General features: G+C 40.7%; 2 protein-coding genes, 1 long non-coding RNA gene and 1 other non-coding gene across 4 annotated transcripts; 2 read left to right on the forward strand and 2 right to left on the reverse strand.

Moving 5' to 3' along the window:
- Window positions 1–5867: 5867 nt before the first annotated feature.
- On the forward strand, window positions 5868–9708 carry chchd2 (coiled-coil-helix-coiled-coil-helix domain containing 2). The gene is made up of 4 exons (XM_035153725.1): window positions 5868–6067; window positions 7524–7782; window positions 8310–8529; window positions 9330–9708. Exons 1-4 carry the CDS (start codon window positions 6018–6020, stop codon window positions 9338–9340), a joined length of 540 nt encoding a protein of 179 aa, XP_035009616.1. The 5' UTR covers window positions 5868–6017; the 3' UTR covers window positions 9341–9708.
- A 1131-nt stretch (window positions 9709–10839) lies between these two features.
- Window positions 10840–18704, forward strand: phkg1a (phosphorylase kinase, gamma 1a (muscle)). The gene is made up of 10 exons (XM_035153724.2): window positions 10840–10998; window positions 12044–12188; window positions 13948–14126; window positions 14342–14396; window positions 14480–14545; window positions 14630–14793; window positions 16439–16529; window positions 16621–16774; window positions 16913–17038; window positions 17475–18704. Exons 2-10 carry the CDS (start codon window positions 12106–12108, stop codon window positions 17739–17741), a joined length of 1185 nt encoding a protein of 394 aa, XP_035009615.2. The 5' UTR covers window positions 10840–10998; window positions 12044–12105; the 3' UTR covers window positions 17742–18704.
- A 61-nt stretch (window positions 18705–18765) lies between these two features.
- LOC118105812 lies at window positions 18766–20634 on the reverse strand. The gene is made up of 5 exons (XR_004695159.2): window positions 20615–20634; window positions 20118–20242; window positions 19313–19419; window positions 18969–19029; window positions 18766–18884 (listed from the first exon to the last, which is right to left on the reverse strand). It is a non-coding gene; the product is annotated as an uncharacterized LOC118105812 (long non-coding RNA).
- On the reverse strand, window positions 19664–19801 carry LOC118108387. The gene has a single exon (XR_004696441.2). It is a non-coding gene; the product is annotated as a small nucleolar RNA SNORA15 (small nucleolar RNA).
- Window positions 20635–20930: the final 296 nt, after the last annotated feature.

Here is a 20930-nt window from a genome sequence, read left to right on the forward strand (position 1 = left end):
GCATGAAGTATAATTCTTTTACAGCTGTTTATGTTTAATGTTTAAAAAAAACATTTATTATTATTATGATTTTAACAATGAGTGGAGTGGACAAGCAGATTAAAAATAAGTAGATAACGAGCCAAGGGGCAACATCCCGGGCTGAGCGATGAGGCCAATACGGAAGTGCAAAAAGCTGCAGTTCACTGGGTGGCCACTTGAGGCTGGCTCCAAGAAGGAGTCAATTCCCATTGACTCCCATGTTAAAAAGCCCGACTTTAGAGCAGAATTAAACCTGTTTACAGCATGGTTCAAAAACGGTTTTAGTCTCAATCACTTAGTTCTTCCTTCATGACAACTCTGAGGGGGGTGAATTTTTTTCTAACTCACTCGTTTAAATGATATAGAGGTTTGAAATTATGAATAATTATCACTTGATGGACAGGTGACGTCACCGTTAGCGCGCGACTCCAGCTCCTAGCCTGTTGCCTGCTCGGCTTCACCTGAGCTAACAGGCTAACAGGCTAACCCCCGTCACCGAACAGGACCTGAGTCTGTGGAGAGGTTTCACTCACATATCGGATGAATAATACGGTTTGATGTTCGGCTTGTTCCCGGACGGAGACAGCTTTGACATCTGCATTTTAAGAGCAGCTGTTTAAAGTAGCATTACGTCTCCTAAAGCTCTTTATTCAGAGTATTGGTGTTGATGTGTTGTAACGTGTTAGTGAAAACTAAACCTGTCGGCTACATTCAGTTTTTACATCGTTAATCTTAGGCAGACTTTACTGAATTATTGTGTTAAATAAGTGGACATGCAGAATAATGTATTTTTTTGTCACATAAATAAATTATAGGAAGTGTAACTTTACTAGAATAGACATTCACATAGAGAACCTGAGGCTGATGTCCACCACCTATTTCCTAAGCTGAAATGATTATGATCTGATGAACTTTGAAGTAATAAACTTTTATTTTTACCATGTAAAAGTCTGTTAAGGAGTTAACCTGGCACATGTATGACTTTACGTATCTGTGTATTTGTGTTGAATGTTCCTCTAGGTGAATCAGACAGCCTGCACCTGTGGATGTCCAACATGAGACACAACTGGAATCCAACCAGACTGAACACTGAGGGTCATCACTTCAACACTGACTCCAGGTACAGACCTGTTTTCATAACTTACAAACAATCAAAGCAAAGTATTGCACATAATACATAATGCATTAAATTATAAATGCAATACTATTAATGTGGAAGAACTCCATACTGTACATTCATTGTCTTGGTAGTGCACTGTTTAATCCAAAACCATATTCAAATACATAGTTGAATATCCACAGAAAATAAGGATACAAACTTTGTTCATAAGTAACACTTCCTCTACAATAATGCCATACTTTTATGTTTCCTGTCATTTTATTAGGGACGGACGAGCCTGAAGGACACAGCTGTGCTGACTGTGTTCTGTCTCTTATGGCAAAGAAGAAAAATAAAACACTGGGTTTTTATCTAAAGTGTATCAAATCAGAAAGTAAAAGATAAACATTGTTCTGATAAGTGTTCATTTTTTTAACCAACCATAATGAATATAGAAATTAACTCTATTATCCATGACACTTAGCAATGACTGCCAACTCTAAACAGTTGCAGGCCATCTTTAGTTAAGGGAGGAAAACATGAAGTGTTGTGCAGATGAAGCTGGTGCAGGTCGTCCTCATGTTGACCAGCCTGAAGCTGCCGATCTCCACCATGTTGCTGCTGCCACAGTGGATGCTGAGGACATCAGGTGCTGCAGTGCTTCATCTAATGAAAAGAAGAAACTCACTATAAAAGGATGTTTTATGTTGTGTATGTTCCAGCAAAGACTGGTTCTTACAGTTTATTCTGTGTTCAGCAGGTGGAAGCACCACAGATTTCAGACAGAACCAATGTACTGGGCTCTGGGTTTGTACCCTCATGGTTAAATGCACATATTGTAAGTCGCTTTGGATAAAGCATCAGCTAAATGAAATGTAATGTACTGAAAGAAATAAAACATTGTACAAATAGATAAAATGTCTTTCTACCTCATCTGTAATATTCAAGGTGATAATCTCCCACAGAGCTGTTGATAACAGTCCACATCAAGTCTCTCCACTTCTCTGTGTGAAAACATAATTATATAATAAATATGAGAACCAACAGTGGTGTGTGGAGATTATAATCTTATCTAAACTGTCTAATTCACTGTAAATTCCATAACAGGCTAAATAAACAGAGTGGCAATAGTAATGGTGGTTATACCAGCATGTATCACAACATTTGTGAAACATAGTTACTATCACATGCAACTTACACATGTAGCGTATTCATATTAACTTATTAACTTATTAAAATTAAAATCAAGTCACAACCAAACACACGACTCTGTAGTAGTGTAGTTAATTTGCTTCAATCTGTTCATTACACGTGTTAAATAAACGGTAACTTTTATAACAATTACATATTAAAAACCACTTGAGGCATGTAAGCATATGATTATGATAATAGATAAAGCAATAGGTTTTGTTGTTGTGTAGTTTCAAGGTTACTTACCTCTAGTGAGTTCGTTGTAAAGATCGCGACCATCCTGAAGCAACAACACCGCAGCGCTAGCCGGTTTGCGGCCGCGGATAGCATGTAGCCTAGCTCCTTAGCCTGAGCTAACCAGGTAACGTTGAGCTCTGCGGGCGTGGCTCAGCTGTCAGTCTTCACTCGCGCTCCTCCTCTTTGCCCATTTATTGGTTAGCCAGGAACTAGGAGGAGTCAGCACCGGCAAGATGGCGCCGGGTGAACGCCTACTACTAGCCTAATTTTCACTCTTCAGAAACCAACGGGTGACGTCACGGACCCTACGCCCATTATATATACAGTCTATGGTGTGTACACACACACCAAAGAGAACTAAGCAGCTAGTCTGACATCATAGCACCAGGCTTTAGCACCAAGTTCTCTTTGGTGTGTGTGTTCCCTTTGGTGTGTGCTATAATCTCATATCTGATATCTCCTTTGTCCTAGTTGATCAGTGTATGGTAGGGGTAGTACACGGAGAACAGAGAGAGCACTTCCGACAGGAATAGTACGATTTTTAAAAACTAAGCCAATAAGAGAAGTATTGAAAAACAATATCAGAAACATGAAGATGGACATCGACAGCATTCTGCCCATTGTGACGTCCTTTTTCCAAGGCATGACATCAGAACAATGGAATCTTTCGAAAAAAGGCAAACCTGATGTGGCCACAATGACCATACTCGGAGAGAAACTGCTGGAAATTGTCATTTTGATGACACAATCCATCCTAAAGGATCTTGAGAGCACAGCTGTGCCTGTGTCTGAGAAGAGTGTGATTTGCTCTTTGGGCAACACACTTCCTCAGGTTTTTGCTCAGGCTCTTGACGTTCCAGATGAAATCAATCTTGTAAGTTCAGAGAATTTGACCCAGTTGACTGCTAAAGAGATTGCAGAGTGTGTCAACTCTGTCCTTTCCATGGGCGTGGACAGTGTGAAGGCAACTACTCCTCGTGTCACACCTCCAAAAAGACTACAAGGTATGATTCAACAGGCCGGCAAAATGATCAAGGGACTCATGAGGAATCTGAAACGTATGTGTGCACCTTCTAAGAGCAAAAAGAAGGTCTACCAACTGGTCAATGAAGATGACAGTCAGTCATCATCCTCATCCCAGAAGACAATCTCAGAAGACAGGGAAAGTCTTCTGTCTGCAACATCCACAACTGTCCAGGAGATCATTAAGGAGGAGGTCTCTCAATACACAGAATCTACTAACGATGAAATATCCGACTATGATTATGATCAGTTGGAATCTGGCTCCACTCTGGAGATTAAGAATGTTGCAGATGACGTTGCTGAGGTGATTGTGGATGAAATCATGTCGCAAAACAAAGATGATCCAGAAACAGCCCAGAGCACACCCTCTCTGAAGAAAGTGTCTGAAAGGATTAGGACAATCGCTGCAAAGCAGTTTGCCCAAGCGTCCATTTGTCGTATTGTGGGCAGACTGAATAACAAGTACTTTGACAGCCTTTACAACCCAGCCTTTGACAAGGTTTTGGGTAGGCAGTCAATGCAATCTGTTACGAGTGATGTTGACGCTCTGCTTCCAACAGCAGTTGGTGAGATACAGCAGGGGCAGAATGGGTCTCAATGGATGGATGATATTTTCAGTGGTGAAACCCTCGAGTTAACCAACGAGCTGAATAATATCCTCAGCAATCACATAGATAGGATGAGATTTAAGATGACCTCACGACCAAAAGCCTCACAACCACGGTGCACAAGCATAACGGTTTGTCCGCCACGTGCTATAATATCAGCTGACATCCTTGCCATTGTGTGGTGTTTCCTTGGAGTAATGAGGTGGTGGCTTCACACACAGTCAGAAACTCTCACTTCCACGGTGATAACACATAGTTTAGAAAAAGCTGTGTCAGAGGGCCCGATCGGTGGGGCCAGTCTGCCTTCGGCACCTGGTAACGGGTCTGGCTCAGAAAGCAAGGTGACCACTCCTGAATTCAGTGAAGAATACAGAGAAGAGCAAGAACCAACAGTGGAAGGAAGGAAATTACCCATCAGGATAATTGTTCTGAAGCTGGTTTCGAGGATCTTTGCTAAAGCAAAGTTGTCGAACACTCTCAGATCACCAAACACCATCATCGAGCGTCTACTCGAAAACATATGGGTCGAAATCAAGGATGAAGATTTTGAGATCACCCCAAAAATGATGAAACACCTTGACAAAGCAGTTTTCAAAAAAATCTGCAAAAAGTGGCACGGGGTTGTAAGTGTGCTGTTAGAATTGGAAATTGAAGACCCAACACTGGACAAATATATTGTCTCTGTCGTCAAAGATCTGCTTGTGACACCACCATCAAGATCCAGCGCCATCAGCAGGTTCTTCTCCAGACTGTGCAACGCCTTCTCCAAACCTTTTTAATCAAGAATCTTGTTACCAGATTACCAGAATGAAAGCGTGTAACTTGGATAAGTTTTAGTCTTTAGTCCCCCACAGATTCCCATTTCCATTTTAATTGTCGTTGCCTGCGACATTTGAAGGCTTTTGAACAAAGATTTTCAGCAAAGTGACTCTTTCTCCACAGCAGATGTTAAAAAATGAATGTGTGTTTTTGATTGCCCAAAGGCAGCTCCTTGCCGAGTCCTTGCAGAGTGATCACAGTACAGTTCCTCCGGCTGCAGCAATAAAAGATTTTAAAGGGGTGAAGAAGAAGTGTAAAGTAAAACCCTCCAGCTTGTCTTACTGTGAACATGCGTGGTTTTGACAGATGTTATAATGATGATGCAGTTTGCACATGTTCTGGTGTTTACTGCGGCCGTTGAATAAAGTTTAACAACGATAGTTTCCGTCATTTTATGTACTTTTTTATGCACCCAGGTGCTGCAGCTGAAGGAGAACAACTGCACGGTCTGATTGCAGCTGACTCTCCCACAATATTTGAAGGTCATGTGACATGGTGATGTTTTGCAGCGCTGGTAAAAGTCAGACAAAATTTCTAACCAGCATGCATCACGTTAAATCAGTGCGGTGCAGAGTCACATGAAGTCAAAAGAACCCATGGCTTCCCAAGGTAGCTACCGCTGCTATAGCAACAGTCAATATTTGGGGGCGTGGCTTGTTGGAAAACCTGGTGCTATGATGTCAGACTAGCTGCTTAGTTATCTTGGATGTGTGTGTTCTCTTTGACGCAACAGTGTTCTCTCTGGTGTGTATACAGTCTATGATAACGAGGTAGAATAAAGCCTGAGGGTGGCGGTAGTGCAACACTGTGGGTGCACACTCCCGTTAATCTCCAGAGAAGAAGATGAAGCAGGCGGCTCCATTGGTTCCGTTATACGAGGAAGTCACCCGGAAGACAACTGATGTAACACAAGGAAAGTTCCCGATTAGCCAAAGGTCGAGTTAGCTTGACAGCACCTGAGCGCCGCGTCTGAATCTTAATCCGCCTGAAAAGCAACACTTTTACCAACAGTTATAACGATGCCGAGAGGAAGCAGAAGCAGGACATCCAGGATGGCCCCTCCAGCCAGGTAACAGCCCGATTTAAATCACATTTGTGGGTTTAAAGTTGTTGTAACGACCGTGAGAGTGGTTTAGAGAACCGGCTAGCCACTTTACCTACGTCACTGCACCGTATGTTAGCCTCCTGGAGATTCAACACATTTATAACAGTGGATTATTTTGTACATTTACACGTCTTGAAACGTGTGTTGAACCTTCAGTGGATTTCAGAAATTGAAGGTCACGGTGTTTTCGGCATTTTTCTGTTGTGTCGCATCAAACACGCTTCAACGATTTGTTATATAAAAACTACTCTTCGCTAAATTTGTTTCCTACAAACCCACAAGTAAATTAAAACGACTAGATATCATTTTGGATTTTCTTCAGTGTATAAATAATCAGACGTGTAATATTTGTCTTATCTTAAATGTGATCTTCTAACATGAGCATCGAACCTCTGACCTCCTGTCCCCCATGTCTCAACATCCTCAGGTCCATGTACTTTAACATGATTTTAATGCCAAACCAACCAACCAAACGCAGCAAGTCTCATAACAGGGACCTTAACTGACCCCATGGGCCACTGCTACTTCTACTGTAGTGTTCACACTGATCTGCTGATGTTTTCTACTGTTTTATCACAATATATCTTCATTGTTAATTATATTGTTTCTCTTAAAGTGTTTTTAATCATTTGTCTCTTTTTAAAAGTACAACCTTTAATCGACTAATGACTAATAATTTAGTAATAATTAAATACCAGAGGCTGTGACTTGGTATTAACATCCATCCTGAGTGATCCAATCACAAATGGTCAGCACTAAGTTCAGGTCTGAACGCAGCCAAATGTGTCCCCAAAGCGTCCTGATATCTGATCCCCACAAATCCGGCCCTGGGCCACATATGAAGGACTTTCCACTCGCATGACGTCAATGACCTGCCACAGTTTCACACTGAGTCAAAGTATTCTTACACTTATCGCCGTCCATACGTTATTTTGTTTATAACCACCACCTAAGTAACAACGCTGAATACCACATAATGATAAATACTTCTGATTCTAAAATAATTCTTGCATTTTTAAACCCGTCTTCGCAGCAGAACTGTACCAGTTTCATTCAGCCGCTCCCGACTCCTCTCTGTCTTTCTTGCTCACGCCAACACACAAACATTGACATCGGACACGTCTGTTTCTCTGCGAACACAAATGACGTAGATGATTTTCTGTCATGTAGAGCGGGTAAGTGAGATCTGATCACAAGTGGTGTTAGGAGAAACACTAAACACATTTTAGTGCCAAGTCTGAACAGGCGAACTTAGCGCAGTGTACCTGTGATCGGATTTGTCAGGATGGATGTTAATACCAGGTCTGAACAGAGCCAGAGAACTCAAAGACATTATTTAAAATTATGTCAGTAAATGCAGATAGTTTCCAGCTGTTGATTGCAATTGGACCAAACCTCTGAATAAACGTTCTCTTCACAGGCGGTCACCACCACCATCACCTCCACCCATGGCCAGGGCTGCACCTCCTCCCTCCCATGCTCCAGTTCCAATGCAGGCTCCTGCCTCTGCTGTGGGCGCACCAGCAGCACCCAGGCAGCCGGGTATGTTTGCCCAGATGGCAACTACAGCCGCCGGTGTGGCAGTGGGCTCTGCAGTGGGACACACCATCGGCCACGCCCTCAGTGGAGGCTTCGGTGGAGGACAATCAGAGTCCGACAAGCCTGACGTCACATACCAGGTAAATAAACTGCGATCGTAGGGCTGGATTAGCATCAGATTAGTGTCTGTATCGTGGTAGGTAGGTCACAGGTACTGAAGATTGTGTGTGTGTGTGTGGTGAAGTGTTGATGAAACAAACATTTGATGTAATCCACAGATCAGAACATGCGAGTACATGCACTGTGTATGTACATACTAAACAATAATGATATTTGCAACCTCACACCTTAACTAGGTGATCTTGTTTTCAGTAAAGCTCTATCAGCAGTTGGTGCTTCTTATTTAGTGATTGATTTCTTACCTGCAGTAGTCTTTTCATAGCCTGGTATTTGTTGGTGTTTTTATCTGTGTACAGATATTTGGTTACAGAGGAGGAAAAGATGCATGTTCAGATTAACTGGACACAGCTTTTGTGGGAGAAAAAATATTATTTGACCTAAAATAGCTAGCAGTTAACCAGATGTTTCAATACATTATTTTGGTCTTAAAATACCGTATGTACACAAGATGTATGAATAATTGCATCATCTGCCTCGTGTCTTTCAGGAGCCCCAGCAGCCGCAGTACCAGCCGCAGTACCAGCAGCAGCCACAGTCCATGTACCAGCAGCAGCCACAGTCCATGTACCAGCAGCAGCCTCCTCAGCAGGAACAGCAGGCCTGCTCTTACGAACTAAAACAGTTCGTCGAGTGCGCCCAAAACCAGAGCGACTTCAAACTGTGTGAGGGCTTCAGTGAAGTGCTCAAGCAGTGCAAGTTCTCCAATGGTGAGTGAAGTGTGGAATTACTTCTATTCCAATACCTAAAGAATTCATCTCATTGATGGAAAGTGTAATTATATCATAATGTTTCAACACAATTTCGGCTTCATCCTTTATTTTATATCACATCAATACAGGGTCTTTGTAGTCTTGATCTTGCGGTTGGCTTTACTTTTTATGTTTGATTTAACACAAATAAAAAAGGCGAAACCTAAGCTCTTGTCATCAAGGGCATCAGAGTTGTGTTGTAATGTGTTACACCACCCAATGTGGCCATAGGGAGTAGCAGTAGTTTCTGAATGCTTTATATAACCTTTTTTCATGTATTGTATTATTTTTAACCCTCTGAAACTGGACCTCCTGTGCACGATCCTGTACAAATCAATTTAAAATAAAAACCATAACAGTCGGGGCATTTATTCTTTTTGCAGCAGAAGCAAAGACCTCTGTCTCCTACGTTTACATACATTTTGTTGTGTGCAGTGAAAAACGTGTTGATATCATGCAGTGGCGCCTGAGAGTGTCGCGACTTAATTTACAAAAACATACATAGTTTAAATAACTTCTTTCTTTATTGTTTATTGACTTGCTTAACCTTTTCATGCAGGTTGTACAGAGTTGAGTGATATGAAGTATTTGAATATCCTCCAAGAAATTAGACATCAGTCTGTAAAAATACCAAAACAGTCACTGGTGGACTTTTTCTCTTGCAAAGTTCAAAGGGGTCAAATAAACCAAATCCCTGATTATAATACTTAATAACTATGATAGACCGTGTGTTAATCAAACTTGTCTTTTCTCCACAGGTTTGTCATAAGGCTGAGACAAATACCTGGAGAGAGAAGTACACGCACAAACTGCAATAAGTAACCATACTGGATACTTACTGGTGTAATTCACAAGAGATTAATAAACATGCTTCATTTAGACATTTGATCATCAGACATCATTGTGTTTGTTTCTCAGGAGACAGCTGCAGACCTTGTAATCATAGTCGTATAAATAATGTTCATAGGTTTTGTGTTGCAGTGTTTTGAGTTGATGTTTTTCTTCTGCTTCAGTGCTTTTAATTTAAAATTCCTCCAGTATCATTATTATAAGGTGAACTGCATTATTTGTTGATAAATTGTGAAATCACATCTCTCTCTGTAGATGTCCACTGTAATAAAGCACTTGGACTGTGAATGCTCTGTGTGGTGTGATGACGTCTTTCATGGGTTTAGGTTCTATTTTGTACTCAACATTATCTTTTACAACTTTATCCAATAAAAACTATTCACAAGATACGAACCTGATATTCAAAATTCCAAGTCCACCAACAATGTTAAATGTCCATCCACTGACTCATTGAGACAGGATTTTTTAATGATACCAATAATTGTTTTTTTTGTGATTTAACAGAAACTACTGATAATTTATTTCACCAATGCTTTTATTCTGAAGCTCTAATGCTGGATGTTCCTTAATGGCTCCCCCCCCCCAAAAATGTTCCAACTTAAAATGTTCTTCCAATATGGCACCAGTACCCGTCAGCCAGAGATTGGAGGCATTATGTTTTTGGGTTGTCCGTCCATCTCATTAATGCGACATCTTAAGAACGCCTCCAGGGAAGCCTCTCAGTTTTGGCACAAATGTTCACTTAGACTCAGGAAATGACTGATTCGGTTTTAGTGGTTCAAGATCAAAGTCACGGTGGCCTCACAAAACATCTCTTGTGCATGATATATCAAATCTGCCTGTAGGGAATTTCTTACATTTTGACCAGTTGAAAACTGGACACAAAGATGAACTAATAAGATTTCAGCGGTCAAAGGTCACAGTGACCTTGAGTCTGGACAAATTATAATGAAGACTAGAAATACTTGTTGGCGGAAGCATACAACCTGTGTGCAGTATTTCTGGTTTTGGCCTTATCATTTACTTTATGTTTAATAAAATTTATTTTAGTTTCATGTCTGTCATTTCTCTAGCTGCACCTGCTCCCTATGTTATACAGTATCATGAACTAGGTGCCATTTTGATTTGGATATTGTTCAGTAAAGAAAATACCTCTCCCAGTTCCTGTCTGGAAGGAACATTATAACACTGGACTTTCCAAGAAACGTTTCTATTTTTACACACAGTTTCTCTAATAAGACTTGTAGTGTTAAAAGCAGAGGTCTGTCCAGCAGCTGTCATGTCACTCCAGCCTGGTTTCAGACCCTCTAGCTGAGCACTGCATGTGTAGTAATGTTGTGTAGTGTAGGTCTGATCATATTTTTGTATGGACACGTTCGCGGTGTGTTCCCACTGTGTTCCCAACTTATTTTTGGCATCTGACATTAGAGCTCACCCTCAGCAGAGAGAGGAGTGACCCCACAAAGCTGCAGCAGCAGCACCACAGACTCACTGCACCTCTGTGTGCGTCTCCTCCTCTACAGACCCAGGATTGATTATGGATTATCTTCACAGCAGGAAGTGATCGGTACTGATACGGTGAGTGATCCAACTTTTATTTGTTTTAATGCAATGGTTTGTGGTAGCTGGTTAAAGGTCAAATGGTGAGAGAGGAGGAGAGGGATCCAGTTCACACATGGTGGCACTTTGCTTTATTAGTCCACACTGAAATCTGTCTCCGGACATGACCTGAAGTTCAGGACGATCATTATGCTTGTTGTCAAAAACACGAGACAGAGCTGACATTATATAAGTCATCGAAATCCATTGAAAACAGCCCTTTATTTGTGTTTTATTTAATATAAGAACAAGGTCAAATGTGCATGAAATAAATAAGTTAAATGAAATCCATGTATCTGTTATTATTTGTATCTAGTCTGATGGATTGGTTTTCCTTATTTTTATAAATGGAAAATAAGATTATATATTTAGATCAGAGCTCTGACATCTGACGTGGTTCAGAGGCAAAGAAGCAGAACAATTTATTATCATATTGGTAATATAGAGTAACATTTAGTTCCTATTCTGAATAACTGAGCATAAGTATTTCCTGTGAGGTCACAACATTAGTCAGTAGCATACATCATTTTAATTTTAAAACATTAAGCGAACATGGCAACATTAAAAGCATATGATCAGTTTATGAGACTTCATATACTGTTTCAAATTAATCTACACAAAAGTATAAAAAACTACCCAGGGATGCAATGTTGAAAGATTTGATTTTTTTCTCAATTATTCAATATGTTTGTTTCATGAAATGTGAAAATACAACAGAGAAATATGTTCTATACAGTCGCAGAGCAAAAAGAAAAATGATAATTAAATGTTTTGTTTGACCCAACACCCATTCAATTCGATTTACAATGAAATCAGGGAAAAATAGCAAATCCTTACATTTGAAAACCAGCAGCCAGTAAGAGTTTGTTATTGACTAAACTTATTTCACACGAATACTTACCGTCACCAAATATCTTCTTCAGACGTGTGACTTTACGTCCAGCTCTGATAAATGACTCTGTCCGAGTGGTGTCAGTGGTTGTTGCCCTGTTGAACATGTTGAACACGTGTTGTCCTCCAGCAGTGTTGAGCTGTGAGAGGAGAACACTGTTCTATCTGTGGTGGTGAAGTTGACGTCACTCCATCATGACCAAAGACGAGGAGATCCCTGACTGTGTCGATGCTCAGGAGTTCTACGACAAGTATGAGACCAAGGAGATTCTGGGAAGGTACGATCATAAAGAACATGTATATAATAATATCGTCTGAATATGGGCGTCAGGACCTCACAAATGTAAAATCTTTTGTTTTGATTTACATTTACATTTTTTTGTTTCTAATGAAGGAAAGAAAATCACACTTGATTTTCATTTGTCACAACCAGTGGACATTTGTGACCTTTAAAGAGGTGATGCACATATTTTTGCCTCCGCCAGGGAGGTTGTGTTTTCACCTCTGCCTGTTTGTTGGTTGGTTGGTTTGTCAGCAGGATTACACAAAAACAATTAAATGGATTTCAACAAAACTTGGTGGCAGGATGGGACATGGACCAATAAATACTCCATTAAATTTTGGTACAGATCTGGACTAAGGGCTGATCCCAGAAAAAACATTTTTATCAATTTCTTTAACGTTGCGTTTTTTCACTGAATGCATGGTTCTTGATTTTAAAGATCAGGCATGTGCAGGGGGACTGACACCTATGAGTGTGTGCAATTGGGTATGGATTCAGATCCATATTAAATTTGAATTTTAAGGGGTTAGGCTTTTTTCATCTACTGTACGGCAACACATTTTTTGTGTGGATTTATACAAAGGGGCTGATCTTGACATTTTTGGCCCTTGGCAGAGGTATTCGCTCTCTACTGGTTGCCAGTCCAGTTAATATAATAGTTTGCTTCATTTTAAAGAACTAGTTCAACATTTTATGGAAAGAGTTCTTATTCTCTTTATTGCTGAGAGTTTGTTCAGAGGATTGATGCTGCGGATCAACAGATTAGTAACGTTTATTTGTTCATTTTGACCACCTCTGTTCGTGTGGACAGTACAAAAAAAGAAACAAGCTGAATGGTTTCCCTGGAGTTTCCCAGAAGTCTCTGAGAGCCGTCCTCTGTGCAGAGCCGGCTCATTGTCATTCCCCACCACCCGTCAGACAGTGGTGCTGTTATGTAAACCACACACACACTTCAAGTAGGCTGCATTCATTATCTTATAACATGTTTTTGGCACAAAGGGTTTAGTGTTGAGAGCGGCCCGGGACTGTGCTGACAGATTAGATTATGTTGCTCACTGTCTCACATGCAGACAACAAGGTCACCGGATGAGACCATCAGCTTCTCAAACACAGGGGTCGGTGTGTTAGTTATAGTTTCTTAATGTTGGTCACCTTCAAGTGTCTGTCCTGAAGTAAATACATGAGATCAGATGAACAATCACAAAGATCATTTTAAAACGTAGAGGAAATTTATCCCTTGTACGTTTGAAAGTCTCCTGCATTAGTTGGATGATAAGGTGCCAACCAACAGCAGATATTAGCGACCACCAGTGGATGTTAGGGACGTGTCATCAGTTGGCAGACCCACCACAGGCTGGTCAAACCTCGATGTGTGCCCCTAACAGCTTGGACTCTTTCCTCCTGATCCCTCCCCTGAAAAATAATTCCTGGATCCAGCCCTTTGTCCGGATCTACATCAAAGTTTAATGGGTTAATTCTGGGCCCATGTCCCCTCCTTCCATTAACCTTTGTGATAATATGTTCTGTACTTTTTGTGTAATCTTGCTGACAAACAAACAAACGAACCGGTGTGAGAACATAACCTCCTTGGGGAAGGTGAAAAGGTCAAACATGTGAAATTACTTTGTGAAAATTCAGAACAATCCCCCAGCCATGTTGCCTCCTGAGTCCAGCTGTCCTAACGGAAAAACTCTGAGGAAATAAGTAAACTGGCAAAGCTGTCGAAATAGAGAACTGGATGTGTTTCTCCTCAGGGGGGTGAGCAGCGTGGTGCGTCGCTGCATCGACAAGCGGACGTCTCAGGAGTACGCGGTGAAGATCATCGACATCACCCCCTCGGACAAGACGACCCCGGAGGAGATCGAGGAGATCAGGGAGGCGACGGTGAAGGAGATCGACATCCTGAAGAAAGTCTGCGGAGAGGACAACATCAGTGAGCACAGACACATCCCCCCCACCCCCCACACACATCTAATCTATTTTGGAAATGTACTGTTGCCCAACACAAGTCTTATTATTGCTTACACAAAGCAAATACATTGTTTGGCCTTTGTCCCACTAACCTGCTGATCAACATGATCCCAGAGGTCTCTGACTTAATTAAATTCAAAAGTGAATGTGTCTCAAATGTCTCTGTCCTCTCTCCAGTACAGCTTAAAGACAGCTACGTGTCCAACGCCTTCTTCTTCTTGGTTTTTGACCTGTAAGTGTCACATCTCAAGTTTAACGTTATTGAATTTTAAACTATGAATTACCAGCCTTTCAAAAATAGTTTCTGTCCTCCAGGATGAAGAAGGGTGAACTTTTTGACTACCTCACAGAGAAAGTTACTCTGAGCGAGAAGGAAACCAGGTCAGCGAGCGTGTCACTGAAATGAAAGAATCATCCTCATCTCTTTGAGACATTGTCTGAGTTGTGGTGTGTGTTGGTTTTAAGGAAGATCATGCGTGCTCTGCTGGAGGTGGTCCAGTTCCTCCACAACCAGAACATCGTGCACCGGGACCTGAAGCCTGAGAACATCCTTCTAGACGACGACATGAACATCAAGCTCACGGACTTTGGCTTCGCCATGCAAATTGAGCCGAGTCAAAAGCTCAAAGGTCAGTGAGAGGTTGTGTGGAAACACACCAGCAAAAATTATAACCTCCTCCAAGGAGCTTATGTTTTCATCCCTGTCCTTTTGTTTGCTTGTTTATTTGTAAGCAAGATTATGCAAAAACTGCTTGACCGACAAGGAAACTTGTTGGAAGGATGCATCTTTCCATGAATCTATTATCACTTTCACTCAAATCAGCCATGTTCAGGGGACTGATATTTACGATTTTTAGAAGTTGTACAAGTGCACAGTATGTATGGGCAACTGGACTTGCTTGTGTTTCTTGAAGATGTTCCACTTCTCATCCAAGGAGCTTCTTTAGTTCTTCAGTTTATTAGTGTGTGTAATTTGGTGCAGATCCAAACAAAAATCTGGATCTAGTGAATTTAAATGTGGTTTCCCAAGGGGAAAGTTAAACTGTTGAATTGTTAAATAAATGTTACGTCATCCTGCAAAGACAAGTTAACTTCTACGTGGCCCGAATCACTCAGGGTGTGAATGCAGCAGAAGTCTCTTCTAGTGGAGCGTCTCTGAATGTCCTGCTCCAATAGACGTCCCATGTTTATGACGCTCGGTGAACTTTTCAGCTCAGCAGCTGCTGCTGGTGGTCAGAGGAGAATCTTCTCTCTGAGCTGCTCCCACAAAGGTTAAGATGAAACAGGACACTCTGATCTGTTTGCTGGAGTCCTGCTTACAGCACACTGACCTTTCCACTGAGTCTCCTCAATGACCTGCAGAGCGTCTGCAGCGGGAAGTCAGACACTATGGAGTCTGTACATCACCGCATGGTTTTGCTTAGTTGGTAAATAGAGCATGTGATGTGCGTGTTAGATTACTACCATATAAACAGTGACTGTAACACAAACTCTGTGAATGCAGAGTAAATTCTATATATATTCACCTCGGCCAAGGAGCTTATGTTTTCGTCTGCGTTTGTTTGTTTCTTATTTAGCAGGATGACGCAAAAATACTCAATTGATTTACATGAAATTTTGTGGAGGGGTGGGAACTGACCCAAGGAAGAACCCACACAATTTTGGAGTGGATCCCACATCAGGGGGCGGAACCAGGAATTATTTTTAAACATTATTTGTATAATTTAATATCCTGAGATTTTTTCAACATTTTGGTTAATTTCTTGGAGATGAATTCATGGATCTGAACTGATATTGATGAGTGTGTGGAATTAAGTGCAGATTAAAACAGAAATACGGTTCATGAGGGAACCTTTTGGATTTGGTGGAGGTTAGAACTCTACTAAGTGTCATTCTATTCATTTCTATTCAGTTATTTTAACATTGGAGCTTTTACGTGACCTTTTGTAATTAAGTAAGTGCTATTTTAGTTAAATAGAGCAACTAATGTAACTTAATCAAAGTAGTTTTCAAAAAGTAATTTTACATCTATTTAAGTAACATTCTGTTTGGCTGAGTGATGTCACTGCTCTGCTCACACCTTAAGACTAAACTACTCTCATCTACACATGTAAAAATCCTTTAACAGATGGTTTTACAGCTCATAAAAAGATTGGAATTATCATTTCACATTAAGTTCATGTTTCTGCTCTGATCTTTAGAAGTTGTATGTAATCCACTGGACTTGAAACACAAGCGAGTTGTGTTCTGTTGTGATGTGTGTGTGTACTGCAGAGGTGTGTGGGACCCCTGGTTACCTCGCCCCTGAGATCATCGGGTGCTCCATGGACGCAGGACATGCAGGATATGAGACCCCTGTGGACATGTGAGTGTTGTTCAGAGGCTAAAACCACAACAGAAAGTCATTTGAACATATAATGGTTAAAATCTGAAGCCCCTCTGGCTTATGTTTACAGGTGGAGTTCAGGCGTGATCATGTACACGCTGCTCGCAGGCTCTCCGCCCTTCTGGCACAGGAAACAGACGCTGATGCTGCGGATGATCTTGGCCGGTAACTACGACTTCTCATCTCCTGAATGGGAAGACCGCTCAGACACTGTTAAAGATTTGGTACGATTTTTTTCTCAAGTCTACACCTTCAATGAGCTTCATAAAATAAAAGAATCTGATCATTTAAGAAATCTTTGAAGTTGCACTAAGGTTTTTCTCATTCAATAACCAGTGAAACTCTTCATGTGGTTCCCTCAGATCTCTCGGATGCTGGTGGTGGATCCGAAGCAGCGTTTAACAGCCATAGATGCTCTGAACCACTCGTTCTTCTCACAGTATGTGGTGCATGAAGTGCGACAGTTCAGCCCATACAGACGCTTCAAGGTGAGACAACAGAGATTTTAAGAAAAAAACCTTAATGTTTTACATGCCCCCCTTTTCCTAGAGCTGATTTCCACCCTTTTGTATAATTTTCAATGTTAATGACATAATTCCCATAAGGATTATTGTGTTGCATGTATGTATTTTAAAATTTTCCTGAATTATTTTACTATTTATTGACTGTTTTATGTTTTATTAATGTTTTTATTTATTTTTGGATTCTACAATTTATTGGCTGCATTTATTTGTTATCTTAATTGCTATTTTCAAGTACTGAGATGAAAAAGGGTAATCTGTGATACAAGCAAAGTACATTTAATGAGCATAAAAAATCAGCAGCTTAAATTCATGAAATTCACAGGGATCGTGATAGTTTCCCACAATTCGAACATATAAAAAAACCAATAACCAGCGACCTTTGCTGACCTTTCTCCATCAGGTCATCTGCTTGACAGTGCTCGCCACGATGAAGATCTACTGCAACTACCGCCGTGCCAAGCCTGTCACCAAGGAGGTGATCAAGAGCGACCCGTACTCGATCAAGCCCATCCGCAAGCTCATCGACGCCTGCGCCTTCAAGATCTACGGCCACTGGGTGAAGAAGGGCCAAACTCAAAACAGAGCCGCTCTGTTCGAGAACACGCCCAAAGCCATCCTGATGTCGATTGCTGCCGAGGCAGATGAGCCCATTCACCAAATCTGGTAACAGGCACCTGTTCCTCAGGTGCACATCTGATGGAGCTGTACTCTCCCCACTGTATGATCTGGTGTCTGACCTCTACCACACAAGGTTGAATAAGTATGTCATTAATGTGGATTGGACTTTAAAAGCGCTTTTCAATACTGCAGTACAATTGTACCAAGTGTGGCACACATGGTGTCTGTAACTCTGCAAGTAAGACGTGTAACTGTTAAACAGTTCGCTTGTGGTCAAGGTTTAAAAAATGACTTTAAAACAAGAAATGTACTGTTAAAAAAGTGTTTTAAAGTTTGTTACTTAAAATTATCCAGATCTCCACTGTAAAGTATTTGGTTTGAAAATGTGTTGCTTGTTTATAACAAATGGAGGCAACAGCTTCTCCATGTTAATTATCAGAGACACTGCAACACTCCATAACAAATTCAAATGACAATTGTCATTAAAATAATTGATTTCTGGTTGTATAAACCATCTTCTGGAATGTGTTAAATCAGCTGCATCATGCAAACACTACAGAGTGGAAACTTGGAAGGATTGGGCATTGGCCAAGAAAGAACCCATTACATTTAAACACGGGTCCATACAAATTAGTAGATTCTGCAATTTTCCATCACTTTCTTGAATATCTTATATTGTATTTTGACATTTTCACGGGGAATGATTCACAGATAGATAATTGAATGGAACGGTTGAGCCTTGGCGGAGGTTTGTGCTCTACCGAGTGTCATTCTTAAACTGAGACCTTGGCTTAACAGCTGAAGCTAAACTTGTGGAAACTTATTGCAACTGGATTATGAAAGAGAATCTCCATACTTGAATTGGCACTGACTTGCGCGTGTACTGTGTGGATTTTTGATGTTTGTGCAGGATGTACGATATTGGTAACAGCTTCAAGGGAAGTTGTAAAGATTATAGGACATAAATGTTATGCTTTCAAATTTATTTATTAAAATTGCTTTTAATTTAAAACCTTTGTCATTTTAATTCAGTTTATCCAATAAATTTAAGCACAATTACACGAGACCCAATCTGAATACAGTTACAAGTTTATTATAAAAGAGGGAGGTACATTCACATCCACTACATCTTTGATAGAACTCATCCATGGGCAGGGAGCACACGTATAAGATCTGCCTTCCAATGATGGATCTATGGAGGAAAAAGCAAAGAGAAAATGATTGAGTTTAACAGAAAACAGGGAGAGAATAGTTACTTATATTTTAATCTTCTTACCACGAGTGAAGGAGTGGACAGTTTTCCCTCAGCCCAGCTTCAGCTACAGACACCAGCTGCTCTGTAGAATTTAACAAAACAGAACACATAAAATCAAAAAACGAGCAGAAACTCTAACAGAGCAGCATCTTCTGTTTCCTCGTGAATCACTGTACTCATTCCTGCCGAGTAAGATGAGGCCCGGAGCAGCACACATCCAGTCATTTAGCAGGAATGAGACGATACTTTTGCATGGTGTCTGACTGTGTCCAACACAGAGCAGCTGGAACAGAATTCGTCCAAGCCTCCTCTAGCATTTACAGGGCTATGAATAATAATGTCCTGCGTCAGTGTACAAAACGTACCATCGACCGGCCGTTCTTCACCGGCTGGAGGTCACAGCCGCTTCAGTGTGCGGAGACGGGCTGCAGGACTGAGCTTGCATCACAGCACTTCACCATAAATGCACATGCTAGAAGAAAACAGGTAAAATATGTTAGGAGAGTAATTCATCTACTTAGATAATTCATCTCTTACACACATGAAATCATTCACAGCTCATAGCAGGGTTTAAAACGTGGACTAATCCTTATTGTTAGACTTAATTAACTAATCAACAATATCTGAACGAATATGACTGCATGTCTAATCAATGAAAACAATATTCAGTTGTGTATAATCATATACAAACGATATAATTCAAACTATTAACACGTTTCTGTATTCACTCTGAGATAAGAAAGAGGCACAGAACAAGCACTCTTCTGTTTTTGAGTCAGTGTGTGAAAACAATAATTTAGCATAGTGTCTGACTGCATTTACTATTTCAAGAGTAAAACAGAATTCTTCCATGCATTAAAAACACAGGATATCAACAACTATTTACGAGGCCACATTAACAAAACATTTAAAAAGCATTTGAATGAGGTTCTGGGTCAAGAGCTCAACAGTTCCAAAGCAAGCCAATGGACCATAGATGTGTAAAAATGGGTATGAAAATATTATTAGCTAAGAAATATCAGTAATTCACTCCAATATCTAGCATTATATTACCATTAAAGCTTAATTGTTTATTGTGATGAGCATTGCACTAGTGACCTGGCTGCAGAAGATATTCACTATAGTTTGTGCTTAACAGTAAATAATACAGTCCATTAAATGTCCCTTTACCATGTTGTTCACTTTACCGAGGTCCTCCTCCTGTAGGAGGGCACAGTGACTTCCTGCTGCTCTGACACATGGTCTGATTATGTAAAGATGGAGGTCGGAGTCATGACACCTTTTCCAGGATGGTGCTGTGAGTTGATCAGAAAACAGGTGTACAAATAAATAACAGTGAAAAGTGAAAATGATCAGCAAAGGCTTTATAACTGTGGCACACAAAATTATTGGGCTAACCTCGACATCATACAAGCTACTTGATACTTGTAATGGTTTATAGAGGCTAGAACATGTAAATACAACTAGAAACAGCCTGTCACACTACTACAAAACCATTTACCCACCATTCTTTCACTCAGATTAACTTTAAAATACTCATTACTGACACACATGTGTAGGACCACGTGCTTTCCGCACCACAGAGGTTAAGGTGATCTCACGTGCAAATATAAAAGCTGATGACTGACATTTACTCTGAAATACATGGTCCTGACATAAATACTCACACTTCCATTTGGATCCAGACACACAGGAGAGAGTATAGAAACATTTTTTGTCTGAGCTCCACACAACCAGCTCTGGTACTCGTGGCTGTATGCGGTAGACTTCTTCTTTGTCGTCTTCTCCCAGTTATTTATGGGATTTTGCAAACTACCCTCGCCTCATTACCGCCACCATGTGGTCTGGAGTACTAGACTACACTTGAGCCCTCCCTTTCCTGTCGATTTGATTTCAGGACTTGTCTCATCTGCTCTGATCACGCGTCTACACTACAGCGAGACGTTTGGCCTACTCTCCTGATTGTTTTTCATTCATAAAGAA

This window comes from Hippoglossus stenolepis, chromosome 4 (genome assembly GCF_022539355.2).
Source record: "Hippoglossus stenolepis isolate QCI-W04-F060 chromosome 4, HSTE1.2, whole genome shotgun sequence".
NCBI classification, from domain to species: Eukaryota; Metazoa; Chordata; class Actinopteri; order Pleuronectiformes; family Pleuronectidae; genus Hippoglossus; species Hippoglossus stenolepis.

Coding starts and splice junctions, on each gene's coding strand:
- chchd2 (XM_035153725.1), top strand. CDS start 6,018: ATGCCGAGAGGAAGCAGAAGCAGGACATCCAGGATGGCCCCTCCAGCC. Junction 6,068..7,523: donor AGGATGGCCCCTCCAGCCAG/GTAACAGCCCGA, acceptor TTCTCTTCACAG/GCGGTCACCACCACCATCAC. Junction 7,783..8,309: donor AGCCTGACGTCACATACCAG/GTAAATAAACTG, acceptor CGTGTCTTTCAG/GAGCCCCAGCAGCCGCAGTA.
- phkg1a (XM_035153724.2), top strand. CDS start 12,106: ATGACCAAAGACGAGGAGATCCCTGACTGTGTCGATGCTCAGGAGTTC. Junction 12,189..13,947: donor ACCAAGGAGATTCTGGGAAG/GTACGATCATAA, acceptor GTTTCTCCTCAG/GGGGGTGAGCAGCGTGGTGC. Junction 16,530..16,620: donor TATGAGACCCCTGTGGACAT/GTGAGTGTTGTT, acceptor TTATGTTTACAG/GTGGAGTTCAGGCGTGATCA.